Source organism: Planococcus citri, chromosome 2, assembly GCF_950023065.1.
Source record: "Planococcus citri chromosome 2, ihPlaCitr1.1, whole genome shotgun sequence".
Classification (NCBI taxonomy): domain Eukaryota; kingdom Metazoa; phylum Arthropoda; class Insecta; order Hemiptera; family Pseudococcidae; genus Planococcus; species Planococcus citri.
The window spans coordinates 71138929-71159454 of record NC_088678.1 but is presented as its reverse complement, the minus strand read 5'-3'; the positions used below and the strand labels follow the sequence as shown (position 1 = coordinate 71159454).

The following is a 20526-nucleotide window of genomic DNA, read 5'->3' as shown; positions in this document are numbered from 1 at the left end:
TTTTTCACTTCAAGACTTTTGAAAGCTGAATGATATATTTTTTTATTGGAAATTCCAATTTTGAAAAAGACAAGAAAACAAACTCAAGCGAAGCGAGGGCAAAAGCTTTCGAAAATTTGTGTTTTGGGAAGTGAAAAAACATGGTTTTCTTTCATCATGAATTTTTTCAAAACTTTATGAGTAATTTCAGTCATTTTCAAAAATTTGTCAATATGTAATTGAAAAATTAACTTCGGCGACTGAAAATTTAATTCTGGGGTGTGAATGGCATGCACTTCCAGTGAGTGAAATTTCAGCCAAATTGGAGGTGACGAAATAACAAGGTTTCTTAGTGAGTATGATCTTAGATGAAAAACATGCCCTTAGTTGAGAAATGTCTCTTTTTAGTCTTTACACTGCAGCTTTAATTAAGACATTAAACAATAGTAAATTCTGAAAACTACGAGTAGAATATAAAGCATATTTAGGCCTTTTGACATGATATACACTTCGTACACATGTCGAAATTTCCACTATAACTATCTATTACATACATATGCACAATGCACATGTACGAACGAATCGTTTCAAGATTTGATCACTTTACAAATCCTAATCGGCACGTTCGATTACTTTACGGACTCGACCAACAAGCGAATACATATAACGATACACTTACGTCAATGTACAAACATATGCTTTGTAGTCCGAAAAAATTGCACTCTTATTCATAATTTCTATCCGCTAAACGAGTAAGAAAACCATAACATAATCTTCTTAACAATAACTCACACACTAAATTACCAACTAGTACGTGTTTAAGATTAATAGATCCGCGCTCTTTAGCAATGTAGGTACCTGCAGTATATCCTAATTGTGTATTGTACCTCTCTACTCGTACAATACGAGCTTGTTGAGCAATATGTACACTGTACAGTATAGTAAGTGCGCGGATAAATAGAGTAACATGTGTTAGCCGACACATAAATTCTGGCCAAGTTCAACTCTAAATTTGTTAGCCTGTTATGTACAATTAACTCTCTAGTCGGCTACGGTTTTTTTTTCTCAACTTGATGTACGGACGTTGATCAACGCATTAAAATAAACTTCAACCTTAATGCGTAAGGCTTGTCCGTTTATGGTCTATATAATACATACAGGGTGTCCCAAAACACACTCCCATAATAATCTCAGCGAAAATACTCCATCGTATACGTACAACGGGGTAATTTTCGGAACACCTTGTATAAAGGACGTTTTAAAAATATCCTATGCTTTTTCATTATTTTTAAGCGTGCTATCGCATCGTACACCGATTTAAACGGTAATTTTTCCATTCTTAATTTTAATCCCATCTCGCCAAATATACTCCTTCTGGTATCCTGATTACAACGATTAAATGAAAATTTTAATCGAGTATAATATCCCTTTACACAAGTGAACACATTTCTGCGTGAAAATTCTTCTTTCGTTCTCGTTCCTTCGTTCCTATTTTCTACTCGTAGTAGATGAGTATTTCCGTCTCAGACGACAACATTTTTAGGCCAAAAGCAGGAAGAACTCCTCCACACGTTGAATTTTTTACCACCTTGGGTCGTATTTAACACAACCTAGAAACTCGGACGATAAAAAATACTGTAATTATTTCAACGTCTACGCCGGGTAAAACCTAATGGCGAGAAATTCGAGTGAATTTTTGTTGTTTTTCGTATTTCTGCATCATTCTTTTCTCCTTTTTTTCTTCTTTTTTGGCGTTTGAGCATTTTCGCGTCTGTGTTGTTCGTTCTACTATAGCTATACACTTTACTTGAAGTAATTATATACGTAGGTACAGTATTTCTGCTGAAAGAGTATAGCGTAGGCTGCGTGCATATTTGAAATATTCATATTGTTTTAGTGCCGTAGTTTTATTCTACCCGAGGATACAATTTTAAAAGTAGCTGGCTCTTAGGAAAATGCGATAAAGTAGAGGAAAACAAGTCTGGCGTAGCTGCTTTTATCGTCAAAGCAGATCAGAGAAAAGTGGAACGTTTAAATGTCTCGAGTACAAAATGACCTCATGTTTCCTAAGTTGTTATTTTTTTCTTCTTTCTTACTTGTTTTTTTTGAGAAAATGAGGTACTTTTTCTGGAGGCGTAGGGGGAGGATTAACCGGAAATTATTATTTTACTTGGTAAACACAAACATAAATCGAAATGATAATAATTTTCCTAAAAACCGAGCCAGTGACCAGGTTCATTCGCGAACGAACGATTCGTTGGAAATTATTTTTCAGGTCATTTCAGAATGACTTGGAAAAATTTCCTCCAAACAAGAAAGAAAAAATAACTCATTTACTAATAATATTTCATTGAATCAAAATCATTCACGAACGATTCAAAAAATATGTTCAATGGATCATTTTTTTCCTTAAAAAAAAAAAAAAAAAATGATTTATTGAGAATATTTTTTGATGATTAAGGTATTTTGACCGTTCGGCAGAAAAAAGACGCTCAAACGATTCAAAAGAATCATACTGCAAACGAATCATTTTCAACAGAAAACTGCCCAGTAGACAGAAAAATTCTTCAAACCATTCGTAATGCGCTTAGAAGAATTATATCTCCAACTATTATCGTTCGTGAATGAATCAAACGTTAAAAATATATCGTTCACGAACGATTTGATATCGAAAGAATTATCTACTCACTAAAAGTTTCTAATCGTTCTTGCAACCCCCCCCCCCCCAAAAAAATGTTCCCGAACGATTCTTAAAAAATTCCATTTCCAAAACTAACTTGAAAAAAACAATTTGATAGATAGAAGTACCCTTTCAATCGTTCGCGAACGATTTGAAAGGTTCACTTTTGAGAAGATTCGCTTATGAACAATCTGCAGTCCAAAAATCATCATCGAGCCATCTTTTTACAAATGATTCGTTCATGTTCAAACGACTAATCAAAAAATCCTGGAAATTTTTTAAAAACAATTTCATCGTTGAAAATAAATTGTTCGCGAACGATTTCAAAAGAGCTTTTAATTAAATTAATCGTAATCGTTTAAAGTTACTCTTACTCATCTTAGAGTTTCCAATTACTTTCACATTCCTCAAAAAAGGCAGTCGTTCGCGAATGATTCTAAAAAATCGTACCGTGAAAAAATCATTTCTCATAAAACAATTTGATAAATTCAAATAAATTTTCAACCGTTCACGAAAGACTCAAAAAAATTATTTTTCAAACGATTGGGCCATGAACGAAGTTTTGGTCAAACACGTTCATCGAGTCGTTCGCAAACGATTCGAAAGAGTAATCAATATTAAATGAATTGTTATCGAAAGAGTCACTTTTGCTCTTCTGAAATTCCGAATTGTTTTTGTATCCACAATGAAAGAGAATCGTTCGTGAATGATTCACAAGAATCGTACTATGAACCAATAATTTCCTGTAGAACAATTTCATGGATTGAAATATTCTTCAAATCATTCACAAACGACTCGAAAGAACAAATTTTCAAACGATTTGTTAATGAACAAACTTTTAGTAAAAAATATTCATCGAATTGTTTTCCACGAATTGACCATCGGGAAAAGCTCGTTCGCGAACGATTCGAAACGGCCATCTTTACGCAAGTATCTGGTGATGAAAAATCGTTCACAAACGATTCAAAAAATCTCTTACGGACGACTCATTCTGAATTAAACAATTCGAAGGATAGAAACAAATACTTTTAATCGTTCACGAACGACTCGAAAGAATCATTTTTCAAACGATTCATTTATATGAACACACTGTATGGCAAGAACATACATCGCATCGAGTCGTTCGCGAACGACTTGGAAGAATCGTCTTCAAGCGATTCGTTCATGACTGAACGACTAATCGAAACATAGTGCAGATCGCTAAGGAATGATTCAATCGTTGAGAACATCTCGTTCGCGAACGATTCGAAACAGCCATTTAGTAAATCATTCTACATTTTAAAAAAATGACTCATCCAAAACAGCTTTCAATTATTTGCATATCAATGAGGAACAATCGTTCACGAACGACTCAAAAGAGTAAGTTTCAACGATTTCGTTCATGAACGAACCTGTTGCCAAAAACACTCCTCTCGTTCGCGAACGATTCGAAAGATTCATTCAACAATTCATTAGAATTTAAAAAACGACTTTTCTAAAACAGGTTCTGAACTTTTGATCATTCATGCGCCTAAAAAAACTCGTTCCCGAACGATTCAAAATAATCACTTTGAGGGCGAATCATTTTCAATCAAACAATTCGAGGAGATATTTTTCAATCGTTCACGAACGACTCAAAAAAATAAGTTTCAAAGATTCGTTCATGAACGAACCTGTTGCCAAAAACACTCCTCTCGTTCACGAACGATTCGAAGGATTCATTCAACAATTCATTGGAATTTAAAAAACGACTTTTCTAAAACAGGCTCTGAACTTTTGATCATTCGTGTATCTAAAAAAACTCGTTCTCGAACGATTCAAAAGAATCCTTTTGGGAGCGAATCATTTTCAATCGACCAATTTGAGGAAATATTTTTCAACTGTTCACGAACGACTCGAAAAAAATCATTTTTCCAACGATTCGTTCCTGAACGAACCTATGGTCAAAAACATTCATCAAGTCGTTCTGATTTATGACTGATTTGCTTGAATCATTTTCCAAACGATTCGTTCGCGACTGAACGTCTACCATGTAGAGTAGATTATTATTTAATGATTCAACTGTTGGAAATATCTCGTTCGCGAACGAATCGAAGGATTCATTCAAGTGAATCATTCCTCATCAAAAAAACGACTCTTCTAAAACAGATTCCAATCATTCGTGTACCGAGTGAAAAGAGTCATTTAGGGAACGATTCAAAAGGATTTTAGGGATTTCACTGTAGAAGAATTATTTTCAAGCAAATAATTTTACGGACAGAAATGTTTTTCAAATCGTTCGCGAACTACTAAAAAGAATCATTTTTGAGCAATTCGTTCATAAATGAACTGTTTGCGTGAGACGTTCACCTATTCGTTCTTGTTTGTGAACCACTCAGAAGAATAACTTTCCAAATGATTCGTTCGCATCTGAACGACTATCCAAAAACATTTTTCTGATAATTCGTGAACAATTTATTCGTTCCACAAACGATTAATTTGTTAGAAACGTCATTAAAAATGAACTAAATCGTTCAAAAGAATCACCATACCAATAAAACGATCAATAAATGGCCACTTTCTGAACTTCAGGGTAACTTTGAGAAAAATATACAAAAAATTTAATTAAAACCAAAACTTTTCCTCTCTCAGTAAACCACCGTGCATATAAAATGAGATGAATTTTTCAAAATTTCCCACAGCTATCAAATTTCACGCTCTGGGGACTACAATTTCAAACACTTTCCCCTCCAATCCCTTCTCGAGTCAATTTAACATTCAATTTCATCATCCAGACTCTGGACTTGAGACCTTATTCTTTTTTTTCTCACATTACCACAATACTCTATCAAATCAGATTACATTAAGTGAAAATACGTTCGAAGTATCCCTAGTCTATTATATTATCATCAAACACAGAATGAAAAAAAAAATCTCGATAAATTTAAACCTCCCTCGAGAGATTGAAACTATTCCCATCAAAATTCAAATTGCACAACAACGATTTTTAATACAAATCAAAAACTGCCCACACTATGAGCCTCCTCTCTCCCCATCCTTCACATACTACAGTATCACTTTTTCTACTTTAAAAACCCCGATTCGACGCCTACCATCTTGGAAAAGCAGCCCTTTAACATAAGATACGGGTACCTACACAAACACGTCTAACCCAAGACCGGCGAGCGGCGAATGAACCTCGAGAGTTTGTCGATGAAGCGAAATCACTCCACCGTATCGATACAACAAATTAGCAGAAAAGGCTCGTCTTTTACCCCTCCCCCTCCCTCCTTCCCCCTTTTCGACTACTATTTTTCGGTACATACGCATAGAAAATTCACGGCCGGTGTAACTTGATGAAAAATGATGAAAAATTTATAACCGGCTGAGAAAATTCGGTTCGGGTTTAACTACGTCACAGCTCGGTGTGCTTTGGGTCAGGCTGGGTATGGTTGGGCCGCCATCGCCATTTTACCATGTACCAAGGTCGTATTCTCTATCGCGCGTCCGAATACGAACGCACATTTTATTAAGCTATCAAAGAGAAAGCATATATAGACTAGAAGCCCGTTTGTTACATGGATTTCAAAAAAATACCACCAGCGAAATGAAAAGCTTAAAGACAAGGAAAAAAACTACTGATCAAAATGGGCTACTCTTTCATTTTTTTTTTTTTTTTCAGTTAGCCTTGAGCTTTTACAATACGCCTGTTAAATGATGTGTCAATATCGCTGTAAAGTGCAGGGATGCTTAAAATGTTCGCCTCTTTGGTTTATTTTGAAAACGAAAAAAAAAATATTAACATAAAAAGTAGGTACTCACTTGTATATTAAGTTCTAGATTTTTCCACTGGCAAAACCTCGTGTATTTCTCACTGCAAAAAAAAAAAAAGAGAAAAAAATATTAAATGAAAATTACTCATTATAAAAGAGTCTTTTTTTCTCACTTTTCTAGCTACCATTATTTGTAGGTAGTCGCCAATAAGATTTTACAGAATATGTATGTTTTCAATTTGATATCATAGCGAGTAGGTACAATAAAATACACAATCGCCTTTGACGTAATGTAAATTGAGTCAAAGACAAGCTATATAAGTTTCCTTTCCATTTACCAAAGTAGTGTATTAGAAAGCACTTTCAACATATTGACAGCGTAGCGTTGTTCCCTTTTCCCGCTGCGCAGCTTCTTCTATATTCCAGCCCTCGATATACTCAGCCTTTCGTTATTCTTTCTTTTTTTCTCTCTATTCCCCGAATTACAATTTATCTAAAAGTTTAACAATTCGTAACCTGTTCGCTTCTTTTCGGAATACAATCCTTTTCTTGCTATCTCATTCAATTTTTTTTTTTTTTTTTTTTTTTTTTTTTTTGAATGTACATATCAAGTGGATATAATAAAAGCGTACAAATGTAGACATATTTTGCATTATTGTCGATAGGTGAACGAAAAAGTGTATGGTTGATCGATTAAAATTTCAATTTTGGATTATATTGCAATAATTGCTAACTTGAATCAGGTTCAAGAGCACAGAGAAGTGATTAAGTCGATCAATCAAATTTCAGAGCTAGAAAATCGAAAATTAAAAATTGAAAAAAATAATTGAATCAAAACAATTTAAAATCAAAATTTACGAAAAATTTATGCTGCAAAATTATCCCATTTTTCAAAAAAAAAAAAAAATTGAGCTGAAAATCATTATTTCCCTTTTCCAAAATTTTCAATCCTCCGAACGATATAATTTTTATATTTCAACCCAATATATTTTAGATACAAAAGCACAAAACCTTTCCCCCTCCCTGTTCTTTTCCTTCACGAAAACCACCAAGCCAAAATAAGTAGAGACCATTTCGTTCAATTTCCAGCCCTAATGAACCCATTAGAAAAACAATCGTCACTTCATCCACTCCGAACGCTTCTGCAGACTCGTTGAATTTTTCATTTCGGCCCCAAAAATACATATAATAATCTTTCGTTGTCTCTTTTAGAACACGCATAACGCTATCTGTAAAACCCACACGACACAGCTCGTAATAGTCGTGAAGACAAATTTCACGTTTCATAAATACGCCACGCTGGTCACGTACGTATACAGGGTGTCCCGAAAGTCCACATAAAAATGAAGTTTGGTTTCATTTTCATTTCAAAAAAAAACGAGAAGTTAAAAGATTATGTGGAATTTTCAAGGTGAAGGTGGTGAGGGTGATTTTTTTTCAATAAACTAGGTGTATTTTAGAGAGCAGCACGAAAGGAAAAAGGTCGAAAGATTTTAACCAAATTTGGCGGAGACCTCCAATTTGAGTTGGAAATTACTCAGAAAATTCTTTAGGCTCAGAGATATTTTCGAAGGAAAAATATGGGTCCTCAAAAATAGAGCTTCTGAAAAATAATATTTTATGTAGCTTCATCTCTTCCTAACTTAAAAATGGCTCAGTTTCAAACAATGGTATTCGAGATTCCGCGTCAACCTGGGCCATTGGCAGGGACTGAAAGCTAGCCGAAAGCTTGAAGCCAAAAGCCAAAAGCCAAAAAAAACCGAAAGTTCATATTTTTCTCCGAATTTTGGAAGTTAAAAGCTAGCCAAGTTTCATTTTGAAAAAGTCAAAAGCCAGCTAGAAGTTTCATTTCATACAGCTTTTTACCAAGCTTTTTTTATGGTTTTGATTGAATTTTTTGAAATTTTTTTAGTTAAGAAATTGAGAAATTGGCTTCTAAGTATCGATTTATCACTCTGAAAATATGAAATTTTCATTCGTCTACGGGAAAAATTGAATCAAAATTCACCATTTTAGACAAATGATCCATGAGTAACAAATTTACCATCTATGAATACGGCGCTTAGTTATTTTTCATTCAAAATTTCAGCTTTAGCTGATTTTTAGAAACGCCTAAAGCTAGCCAAAAGCTAGCCGAATTAATTGCTAAAGCCGAAAGCTGAAGCCAAAAGTTTCAGTTTTTTCTTTTGGAAGTTAGAAGCCAAAAGTTAAGTTTCATTTTGAAGCTTTCAGTCCCTGGCCATTGGGCATTTTCTTCTTTCAACACCTCAATTCCTTTTTATTTTTTTTAAATATCTCCTTTTTGTTTTATCATTTTAATTGCTGCTTGAAGCTCAGTTTAAAAAAAAAAAAATCAGTTCTTCTACATTCTAAATTTTTAGAAAAATATTTTCATTTTTCATCAATTCATAAAAAAAATGGATTATTCTATTCATTCTATTCCACAATCTTCACCCCTAGCGCTTCATGCCGGTTTATGATCCCCGCAACATCGAGGCATCGTGAAACCGCGAAGTCCACAAATGTTTGTTGCAGCAACAGGGTGCACAACTGACACGGTAAAAAAAACATCAATCAAGATGATGAAAAATTTACGAAACACGAAATTGAAAATTTTAGATTACATAATTAAAATACTCACACTTGTTGAACGGTCAAACCATTCTTTATTTTTATCAGTAAAAAGAAAAACAACAATCATATTCGGATTTCCGAGATAAATGGAGATATTCATAACTTTCCAAGTGGCAAGTTCTTCAATTGCACACCCTGTAATTATTCACTAGCTGCCTCTAGACGCTGCTCTCAATAGCTAGCACATGATAAAGTTAACAAGATAACAGATATCAAATTTTGCGTTCGCGTGATCGTGATTTTCATAAAGTTGACTTACATTTTTACGAAAAATCTGTCAAATCAGTATAGTTAGAATTTTTAAAAGTTATAAAAATAATATTTTCATCCGTAAGTAAATATGACAAGAAGTCAAAGAGTTTTTAAAAAACGTAAGTATGTTGGTATATCAAAAAGTGTTGTCGAAAAAATGCTTAAAGATAAAAACACCAAAGCCTCTAAATCTCCAAAGCAATCAACTTCTACGCTGGAACAGCTCGATAACCCTTGTTCGTCGTCGAAATGTAAAATGGAAGATCAATTACAACCCAATGACCAGCTTACTTCAAATGAGAAAGTTCCTGAAAAGTCCGTCATCGTCATAGATTTGAATTCCCTTCACGAGTTACTAAACGAAGTATGCTGTTGTAAAATTTGTCACCAACGAGTCAAAATCAACGCGGAACCAATCAGTGGATTTGCCGAAAAAATTCATATACGGTGCGACGTGTGCTCTATCGATAAATTCCTGTGTAGACCTAATTCTGACAAACGTGGTTCAGAGAGGATCCAGAAGACTCGCCCAATCAAGCTGGAACCCGTTCAATAACTGATATTTTCATATTATTACCTAATTTTCCTTCTTTGTACTCGGAGAATAGATGTGGTATAAAGAGAGGTGTGAGACAAGGATGCCCCCTTTCACCTAGGCTGTTCAACGTGTACGCAGAAGAAATAATGAGAGAAGCGCGAATCAAACAAATGGGATTCAAGATCAACGGCAAGAGAATAAATGAAATAAGCTACGCAGACGACAAAGTGATCCTTGCTGAAACAGAAGCGCAGATGCAGAAAATGATCAACCAAATCAACAGTGCTGGATTAAAATATGGAATGAAGATAAATGCAGGCAAGACCAAGGTGATGAGATTTACAAAAGGAGACTTCAAGGAGGTCAAAATCAACATTGGAACTCAAGAAATTGAAAATGTAAATCAGTTCAGATACCTTGGAGCACTGATAAATAATGATGGTAGAGATCATAAAGAAATTAAATCACGGATTGGAATGGCAAAAAGCGCCTTTAACAACCTAGCCAATGTGCTGGGAAATCGAACGATGAGTCTAGCTCTGAGAAAGAGAATTATGCGATGCTACGTATGGACCGTTCTGAAGTATTCCTGTGAAACATGGACCATGAGTGCAGAATGCGAGAAGAAAATATCTGCTTTTGAGATGTGGTGCTATCGAAGGCTACTACGGATCTCATGGAAGGACTTCATCACCAACCAGGAAGTATTAGCAAGAATAGGAGAGGAGCGGAAAGTCGTAGTAGACGATATAAAGAACAGAAAGCTAAAGTATCTAGCTCATAAAATACGAGAAAACGGTATTTTCATGCTAGCGGTACAGGGGAAAATTCAAGGAAGAACTACAAGAGGGAGGAAACGATCGGAGATGTTAACAACAAACTCACCGGCCAACTCTCCCTGTAAGACCCTGAAAGAAACTATCAGATACGCTAGAAACCGGCTGATATAGATGGAAGTATACGCTATCTCCTGTAAAGGAGCGCGACTACGACGACGACGACGACAGGTGGTTTCAAGTCGTTTTGAACCTTTCCAGCTACTTTTTGGACCATCATGGTCGATAAGATACCCGTTTTTGTTTGTTTTTTTTTTTTCAAAATCGGTGTATTCCAATCTGAAACATATTTTTGTCCATCGATTTCACACTTCTTTGAAAATTTGAAAAATTATCCTTCCGCCTACATTTGAGGTAGAAAGATGAAATTCAGTTTACACCATGTTTTTGACATTTTTCCAAAGTGGATTGCAGGCAATTTCAATATATTATTTTGAAGCCTCCAGTGGATTTCTAGAAACTTCTGTTTTTCAAAAAATACCACAAAATCTGTCCGAATTAATTCAGGGTTTCCACTCATTTCTGGAAATCATTTTTCCTGACTTTTCCAGGTTTTCCAGACCTTTTTTTCAAAATAAAAACACCGTATTTTAAAAATTATCCCTCCTTTGTATTAAAAAAATCACGTTTTTCAATACGTTCGGTTTCAAGCCCGAACTAAACGAAATCACCCGAGCGATGCGAGGGACATTTTTTCCAAAATAAATACAATAAAAGTAATTGAATTACAATTAAAAAATTACTGATGAACACTTTCAAAAAATTCCCTGACTTTTGAGGGAAAATCGCTCGAAATTTCTGGAATTCCCCGACTTTTCCAGGTTTTCCAGGTTTTCTAGAAGTGTGGACACCCTGTAATTTCAGCACGTACTGTGCAGAGTAAATTTTGGTTTTCAGCTCCATTTTCCAAGTTTTAAAAATCCGCTGGAGGCTCCAGTAGTTTCCAAAAAGTCACTGAAGGCTCCAAAACGACTTTAAATCCACCTACAGTCGACTTCAGAGCGCACTGAAATACATAAGTTTACAAAGTGACTTTCGGCTTTATAATTCCATTTGATGAACTTTTATGAAAATTTCAAGTTTTAAAAATCTGCTGGAGGCTCCAAGAATTTTCAAAAAGTCGTCGGAGGCTCCAAAATGACTTCAACCCACCAGCAGTTGACTTGATAACGTGTTTAAGTTGGAGTGCAGCGAGAATTTCGGATTTCCAACTTCATTTAATAAAATTTTGTGAAAATTTCAAGTTTCAAAAATCTACTGAAGGCTCCAGAACGGCTCAAAACGGGTTGAAACCGTTTCCAATCGATTTGGTACATCGAAAATGGGATATATCCCAAATTTCAGCTTTCTAGGTCGATTTGGTAAAATTCTGATTTTTTTTCTATTCTTGACCTAAATATATTTGATTTTCAAAAATTCACCAAAAATAAAAAAATGCACTTTAGCACTTGATATTTTGCCTGGTGCTAATTTTTTGTATGCTCTTTCAATCTTGCTTGATCCAGTTCAAAGAATGTAGTGCGAGTCCTGTGTTGAAAAGCAAAATCTGCGATTTCGGGTGACCCATCAATCAAAATGGCCGCCATTTTGTTAGTAAGGTCAACTTTTTTTAGGCAAGTTGGCTTCAAATCGTTTTTAGGATGTCTCTTTTCAGAAAAAGTAGGTCTAGAAGATCGGCGGGGAGGAGGGGTGCAAGTATTTCCATAGTCACATTTTGTACTGTTGTATTTGCCCTGCTGGGCCCTTCCTCCAAGATGCCCCTAAGGTTCTTAGAGGAGACTGAGTTCGAATTTCTAATCATTTTTTAGATACAGCCCTTCAGTGCTCCTTCAACTCTCAATCTTTAAAAAAAACAGAAAGAATTATGAAAATGTGACGTATCAATCTGAGTTTGTGAGTATAAAATTTAATTTTTGATTCCATTTTTTAGTTTTCCCACAGCCCCTTCAAATCTCTCCAAAAGTAAATGATTTGGTGGGCACCTAAGGGTCAAATCATGAAAAATAATAATAAAATAAAAATATGTACTCGAATTCAGTGTCTCAGAATTACTGAGACATTGAAAATTTACACCAAAATTCACTTTCAAAACCAGAAAAAAAATCAATTTGAAAATTACGCATTGAAAACTTTGAATATCGTATCGTTGATGAAACCTGGAAACTCCATCGATGAAATCGAAAGCATTCAGCATCAAAAATCCAACATTACCTCGTTCAAACATCTCTACTCTGTATTTATCAGCATGTAGTATCGATGAAGACTTTCCGAACGTCCTGTTACACATACAACTATCCTTTCAAACCACGCTTCTTTTCTTGCAACCGAAGCGAACCCATATTAATAAACATTAGTGGCCGAAAAATCGACAATATCTGCGCCCTCGCATCGTCCTTGGTCCTTGCTTGAGCCGAAAAATGAAATCCAATAGTTTTAAGATTATATGGGCTATGTCGGTTGTTCACCGAGATAAACCGATACGACATCGACAATGACACGTCACATAACCTCATGTGTTTCAATTGTACATAGGTACAATTTTTTTCAAAACCAATAAATGCACGCTTGTCAGATTTTAGCAAATTATCATCGACGTCGAAACAAGTGATCTTATATCCTCCCCCACACAAAGATTCCACAACAACCACAACAATAAAAACTATCAATTTCGATAAACCACGTATACAATGTATAGTTCCACAAAATCAAAACTAATTACGTACTTTGATGCTCAGATAGGTTGCATTTCGCAGAAGCAAACTGACATAATCAAATTTTACATGTGACTGGTACAAAAGCACTCGATAAATGGAATTTAATACACTCGCGTATCGTATAGTATACGGACATCCACCAAGAGAATCCTTTTCTTCTTCTCCTCCTCGCTTACCTTCGTCTCTCTCTGTGTACTATTTTCCGACTCGAAACCACTCGAGATTATTTTTTTCCTCCTTTGCAAAATCGCGCGCGTATACGAATTTAGCACAATTCAATGTCTCAGATCAGTTCGTTTTTTTTTTCCTCGCTCAACGTCGAAGAATATTGAAAAAGAAAACTGTACCGGAAGAGGAAGCGAGAGAAAAAGGGGTGAGTTTTGCGAAATCTTTTGATTTTATACACCGACATTGTCGTCTCGTCGCTACACTTGGTATTTACCTACGAGTAAGCTCGTTCCTTTTTTTCCTTCTCTCTTTCTCTCTTTTTAGTACTCTATCGAAATCTATAGAGACGATTCTCATTTATAGGCTCAAATGAAAACGTCCCAACGGAACTGGAACCGCGACCCGGTACTTGAAAATTTTCGATCCGCAACGACGACGGAAACTGATGCCAAAATTACAATTTTCTTTCTTTTCTCTTTGCTCGTCGCAAATCCTTTGCATCCCTCAATGCTTCCTGCGTTCATCGCGAAACTCGTATATTATCTCTATCTCTCTTGAAGAGTATACACACAACCAGCGCGTTATAATACCCTTCGCTCGTTCTACCTTCGTGTACCTACCTTATAGTAGTAGGTAGAGGGAACAGAAACAGAATACTGGCGATGTCAATTTCGAAGATTTATTTCCCCTGAAAGGTTATGTACTTTTGTGTTTATTTTTACAACGTGTTTTTCGAGTGGTTTTTGTTGTAGTTGTTGTGCTTTTTTCCCAACCGCGTGCTGGTAATTTTTTTCCATCCTTTTTCCCGTTGCGTTCCGTTCGTTGTCTTTCTAATGGAATTGTCATTTTCGGGTTAATTGCTAATTGCGAAATTTATTTCCAAATTAAATTTTCCACTTGGTAATTTGAAGTGGAGTTTTTAGCCAATTTTTTTCGCAAGTTTTTTTTTTATTTGCGGAATTTAATAAACGAATATCGTGAGCGAGATTATAGGTACAATTGTGTAGGCGTGTTTTCGATCCTGATCCATAAATTGCTACTCGAATAGTTGAAAAATATTGCACAAAAAAATTGTTGGGTACTTGGCTACAATAAATTTATTAACTTTTTTTTTATTGTCTTTCAAAGTCAAAATAATTTCATTTTTCTAACGCTTTGAAACCTACGAGTTCTGAAACAAAATAACTTGCAATCGTGTATTTTTAGGTTATGTTTTTTTTTTTGAAGAGTAAAAGAATAAATTAGATGTTGAAAACGCCCACACTGCAGAAAAAACATTGCAAAGAGGGCGACTTTCAACAAAATAAATTGGACTCAAAAAAATACCCATCTAGTCACACTGTCCATAACAAAAGTGGGCCTTGAAATACTCGTAATATAAAAATCAAAATATGTCTCGAAAAAATTATCTGTAAAGTTTTGACCAATTTTTCAATTTTTCAATTTTTTTAATATTTTTTTTGCTATCAAGACATCTCGAAAATTGATTTTTTGCCAGGATTCTCTACATTTTAAATAAGAAGCTAAACTTTATAAATCGTGAAATGAAAAATTCACTCAAAGAGGATCAAAATGCATTTACTTAACTTTTCTGCTCCGCCTCAAAATCGATTTTGTTAAAATTTAGTTCTGTTTTCATTGGAGATGAGTCTAAAAAGTGTTTCGACGCTGAAATTTGTCTCTTTCTCCCCAGAAAATTAAAAATTTCAAACCTGCTTCCATTTTGATCAAAATTTGTGTTATTAATAATATTTTAAACTATACATAATTAGGGAGCTATTTTGGTCATCCAAGTAATTGTTTTAAAAAACTGATAATAGGTGCAAAAAATTCTATTTTGATGTCAAATCTCTTCCTTCTTCATCCCCCCCCCCCCAACAAAAAATTGAAAACTTCCAACTTGTTTTCATTATGGTCAATACATATTAGCGATTTATTCAAAAATTGTAATATACTTTGAAAACTTGGTGATTGGTTGGAAAAAATTTTGTTTCGACGCCAATTCCACATCTCCCCCCCCCCTTTCACCATTGAAAATTTCAACCCTCTTTGTATTTTACTTAAAATTTGAACTTTCAAAACAGAAGAAATCATTTTGGAGTCTGTTTGCTGTTTTTTCTTAGAAATATAAAGTACGAGTATAGTCTCTTAAAAAAAATGGGTTTTAACGTCAAACGCCCTTTTCTCATCATTTCACAAATACTAAAAAAATCAATTTCATTAAGACCAAAATTTGAGACGAATAAAAAAATTTTCACCATTTGATATAGTTCTATTTTATATTTATTTTTTATTTTCTTCAATTGGAAAAAGGGATCGGAAAAAATTGTATTTCTACGTCAAGTCTCCTCTATTAAATTTTTAATAACTTTTTCCCATTTTTGGCAAAATTTTGGCTTACAAAGGAAAAAATTATTTGGTGGTTTCCTAGTTTTTATTTTTCCAGAACTAAAAACAGGTCAAAAAATGTATTTTGATGGCAAATCTGCTCCCTCCTCCTGCTCTTCACCTTCCTTCTCTTCCTCCTCCTTCGCTTACAAACTAAGCAACATGGCTCAAATTTGAATTTTTTGTGAGCTCTGTTTTAGGGATGAATTCAAAAAAATATAATCCCCCTTTCTCCCTCCTCCAAATAGATGATGGACCACTTAGACCAAAGCGAGACAATAAATAAAAAAGTAAATAATAATTATAAAAAAAAAACTTCAAACTTGTTATTTGGGACTCCAAAATTTTTCATAATGTGAGTTCTTCCGTCGTCATTTTCTAAAAATTGAGAATGGGCCTGAAAAAATTGTGTTTCGACTTCAAATTCCTGCTTCCCCTTCCCCTCCCTTTCCATCCTACAAAAACTTCACATTTCAAAATTTTCCATTTTCGCAAAAATTTGGGTCTAAGAGAGTTCATTTGCTGTTATTTTTCAAAAGAAGAAATCTACCATAAAAAATTTTCTTCAAAGTCGAATCCTCCTTCCTCACAAATCAAAAACTTTAACCTTGTTCTCATTTTGGTCAAAATTTGGGTCTCTTGAAAATTGTTTACAATTTTGAAAGTTCTGTTTTCATTTTTTCAAAATTGAAAAGATGGAGATGAGTCAAAAAAATAGTGTTTCGACATCAAATCCTCTCTCCTTCTACCTTCGATTGTTTTCAGAAGATTGGTCTGGAAAAAGGTGCGTTTCGACGTCAAATTCCTTTCTCCTCTTCCCCCTCCAAATAAAAAATTTCAAATTTGTGCAGAGTTGGACGATAAAATTTCTGTTTTGACGTCGAAATGAGGTAAACATTCGAAATTTTACAACACTCAAATTTGTATAAATTTGGATCGGTTCAAAATATTTAAACTTTCAAATGTGTACAAAAATATTCATTTCTTACAAATCTCAGCGAACTTACCTACTTTTGTCTTATAAAACAACTTAAACAACTGAGTTTTTTTTTCAGATCGAATTTCTTTCTTTTTTTCAAACTTGCTTAGTTTTTGAAAACTGGGACAAGGGTTTTTAAAAAATTTCGGAATTTATGGCTATATGGTACAAATATTACGTTAAAAAAACGATTTGGGATCAGAATTTGATTTTTTTCTTAAAACGTAACTTACTAAAAGTTGATCGAAAAAAAAATCAGAACGGAATATTCGTATGCAGTAAAAAAAAAACGAAAAAAAAATGATTATCAAACTTTTGAAAATCTAACAAAATAATTTCGAAATATTTCATTTCCATCGCTTTAAAATCTTAACAAAACTTTATTAGAACAAAGTTTGCATTATTTCATAAATTCGTTTGCAAACTTCTTCTGAACCATAATTCAGTTCAATTGCCTCAAACAACATTTCAAAGGCTTTGAAAGAAAAAAAATCATCGCGTTCAAAATTCATCTTCTTTGATGATTAAGGATTCATTATTTTTTCATCGAACTTGCCTTTTTTATCCTTCAAAACAACGAATCCGCTCTTTTACAATACGTAAACATTTCGCGAATTGCTCGACATTTCCTTCCATCAGCACTCATCATCTGTCATTTTGTTCTTTGTCGAAATAAACGTCGTCGAGAGATAAAACCATCAGGCATCACCTCGACAGAGTATCGCAGACGTAGACGTGTTTTAGGCAGATATTATGTACGAACACTGAACAGTACTCACCTTTCTAAAAATTTTTGAAACGGTTCTCCTCTCATTCTGCTGAATATTTCTGGTATATAAGGCTGTAACAGAGAAAAAGAAAAACATTTTCATTAATACGCGTGTCATGAAAATCATTCCATTATCATTATGTACTATTATCATCGACATCGTCATCTTCATCGTTCCGTCGGCGTCGTCGTCGTCGTCATCATTATCTCACTCAGATATAATTTTCAATCGTCCGACTCGTCGCATCTACTCGTACTTCTACCATCAGTCTCATAACATGTATAAAAAGTTCGTACTAGATGCCTCTTTCGTCTGTTATGTAGTATGGTACAAAAAAAAAAGAGAAACAAATTTTTCCTTCGAGGAGAAAAAACCATTATACATTCATCTTCGACGCGAATCGCAAAAAGAAGCGAAAAAAAACGCCATTATAACGACTCTATGTATCTTCGGGGCGTACGTTTGTTCTCTTCTTATACAGCATAGTCTATGTACTATGTATGTGAGCTGTAAGTGTATACAAAATGAAAGAAGAGAAAAAAAAACATTTCAACGAGCTCCCATTGTATATAACTACATATAAGGTTAAAAAGAACAGGGCTAGGCGGCGATGAGGACAGATTCAGCTCATGAAAAAGTGCAACGAACTATATCAACCTTTGAAATCATCGTTTTGAAAAACAGCACAACGCACATACAACTTCTTCGCTCTCTATAGTTCTCGTATAGTAGGTATTATGCAAAAATGGATGGAAAAAAGCACCACGACCGATGAAAGAGGCAGCGATAGGATGGCGAACAGGGTTATTAAAAAAACACTCAGGCGAATATTAAACTCGACTATGGTGTACAATAAAATCATCTCGCAATTGCGGCTAGCGTAAAACTTTCGGTGGCCGAGTAGTTCGCGTGTGCTAATGAAACGATCCATCCAACTTTTAAAACGCTTGTGTACGAAATTAACTCGCGAATGGTTAATGGAAATGAGTGCGAATGCGATGAAAACGCAGGCCACGGCGAGTTTTGAAAATCGTTACTTTTTTCGCTTAAAATGGTTGTTTTTTTGATGAAAATAAACCATTCAGTTGGAAAGAGTTTAGGTGAATTTTTCGGTAAAAAAATACAAATAAAAATTTCTTTTGAACTCACATTTGATTTCGAACACGTGAAATGAAGTTCAAGTTGCCCACTAGGATGGTTTTTATTTTATACTTGGTGGAAATTTTTTCAATTTGTTTTGCTCCTCCCCAAAGTGGTTCCATTTGGTGAAAAAATGAATCCTATAAAGTTTCAATCCCATAAGTAAAAAAAAAATTAATGCCAGATTCCCTCCCCCCTTTTAAAAAAAAAAAAAATTAAAAAATGGAAAATGAATCAAAATTTATCAATTTTTGATTTTTTTCATTCTGCTCCCCTTCCTCCCAATATTCCCTAGTTGAACCAAAACCGCCCCCAAAAATGTTTTCAACCCCCCTCAATTGAATGAAACATTGTTATTTGATACTCAATCCCATGCACAATGCTTCAAGCTTCTCACACATGGTAATGTAGTCGAATTGGGTAGATTGAAAATTGGCAGTAAAGTGAACGATTCAATTTATTGAAGGAGGTGGACCCTCAGCGAGGGAGGGACTGGGAGAGAATTTATGAAAATCTATCTGCACACAAAATTTCATTTTATTTCTGAATACTTAATGTGATTATCATTTTTGCGCTATCTTAAATAATTTCCGCGGTAGATATTCAAAAATCACAACTTTTCGCGACCTTTTTCTCTGTAATCACCGCTACCTATACTCGTAGTTGCTCAACCAGTTACAGCTTTTTGATACCGGCAACAGATTGCGTGCATTTCTGTTGCCTTTGCTGTTCTGGTGCTTGGAGCTTAACGTGTAATAGATGTTAAATGCACTACAATGTAATAATGTATACATTACATGTTAACGCCTGCGTCTCTAGCAGGATTTGAACCCACGACCTCTTGTTCAGAAAGCCGTCGCTCAACCCACTATGCCACTGAGCGATCATGAGTATTATTAAATTATTAATTAATCACGCTCTTTTAGCGCTAAAATGTTTGCTTTTGTGATAAAAATAGTTAAGAAGCCCTGCCTTTTACTGAAATTATTGTGGAAGTCTATTGTCTGTCAGAAATAGCAAAAAGTCTTTTGGCCTGAATTGTCAAGAATTTTCCTCTTTTTTTTGCGAAAAAGATGCCAAGAATTGTGTTGTTTTTTGCATCTGAAAACTCCCACTCTTTTCCAATAATAGTTCAAATATGTTGGTTTTTTTTTGCCAGAAATTGCTGAAAACCCCCTTTTCTTTTGCTGAAATTGTCGAAAGTCTCGCATTCATTGCCAAAAATCGCAAAAATTATTAATTTTTGGTCTAAAATTTCCAAAATACGTTTTTTTTCAATCTAAAAGTTGAATTAAAAAGTTGCCAGAAAAGATGACGAAAAGATGAAGAGACAAAAAGACGAAGATACAAAAAGTCGGAAAGACAAAAAGATGAAGAGACAAAGAGACAAAAAGACTAAAAGACTAAAAGACAAAAAGACGGACAGATGGAAAGATGGTAAGATGGAGAGACGGCAAGACATCGGAAGAACCGAAAGACACAAAGACTGAATTAAATGCAAATTATTAATACAATTTTTGTTCTTTTAACAGAACGCCTCTCTTTTTAAAAATTTTGATACCATAGATTGAGCTTAGCTTGTTAAAATTTTGATTTTCACGCTAAAAAACCAAAAAAAATTTCCCACCAAGTTAAAATAAGGGTCACCCTATTGAGCACAAAGTACTGCGTGGAAAAAAAAGGGCACAACTGTAGATCTATTAACGATATTTGGAGC

General features: G+C 34.6%; 1 protein-coding gene across 2 annotated transcripts in view; it reads right to left on the bottom strand.

Moving 5' to 3' along the window:
* Positions 1-20526, bottom strand: part of LOC135837544 (G protein-coupled receptor kinase 1) — a 196423-nt gene that overhangs the window by 55860 nt on the left and 120037 nt on the right. For both annotated transcript variants that reach the window (XR_010557212.1, XM_065352854.1), the window contains exons 6-7: positions 17679-17740; positions 6440-6491 (exon numbers count right to left, since the gene is read on the bottom strand). Coding sequence is in view for 1 of the 2 variants with exons in the window: in XM_065352854.1 (XP_065208926.1) it covers positions 6440-6491; positions 17679-17740 (114 nt within the window). In the remaining variant the exon portion in view is untranslated. The remainder of the gene's footprint in view (positions 1-6439; positions 6492-17678; positions 17741-20526) is intronic.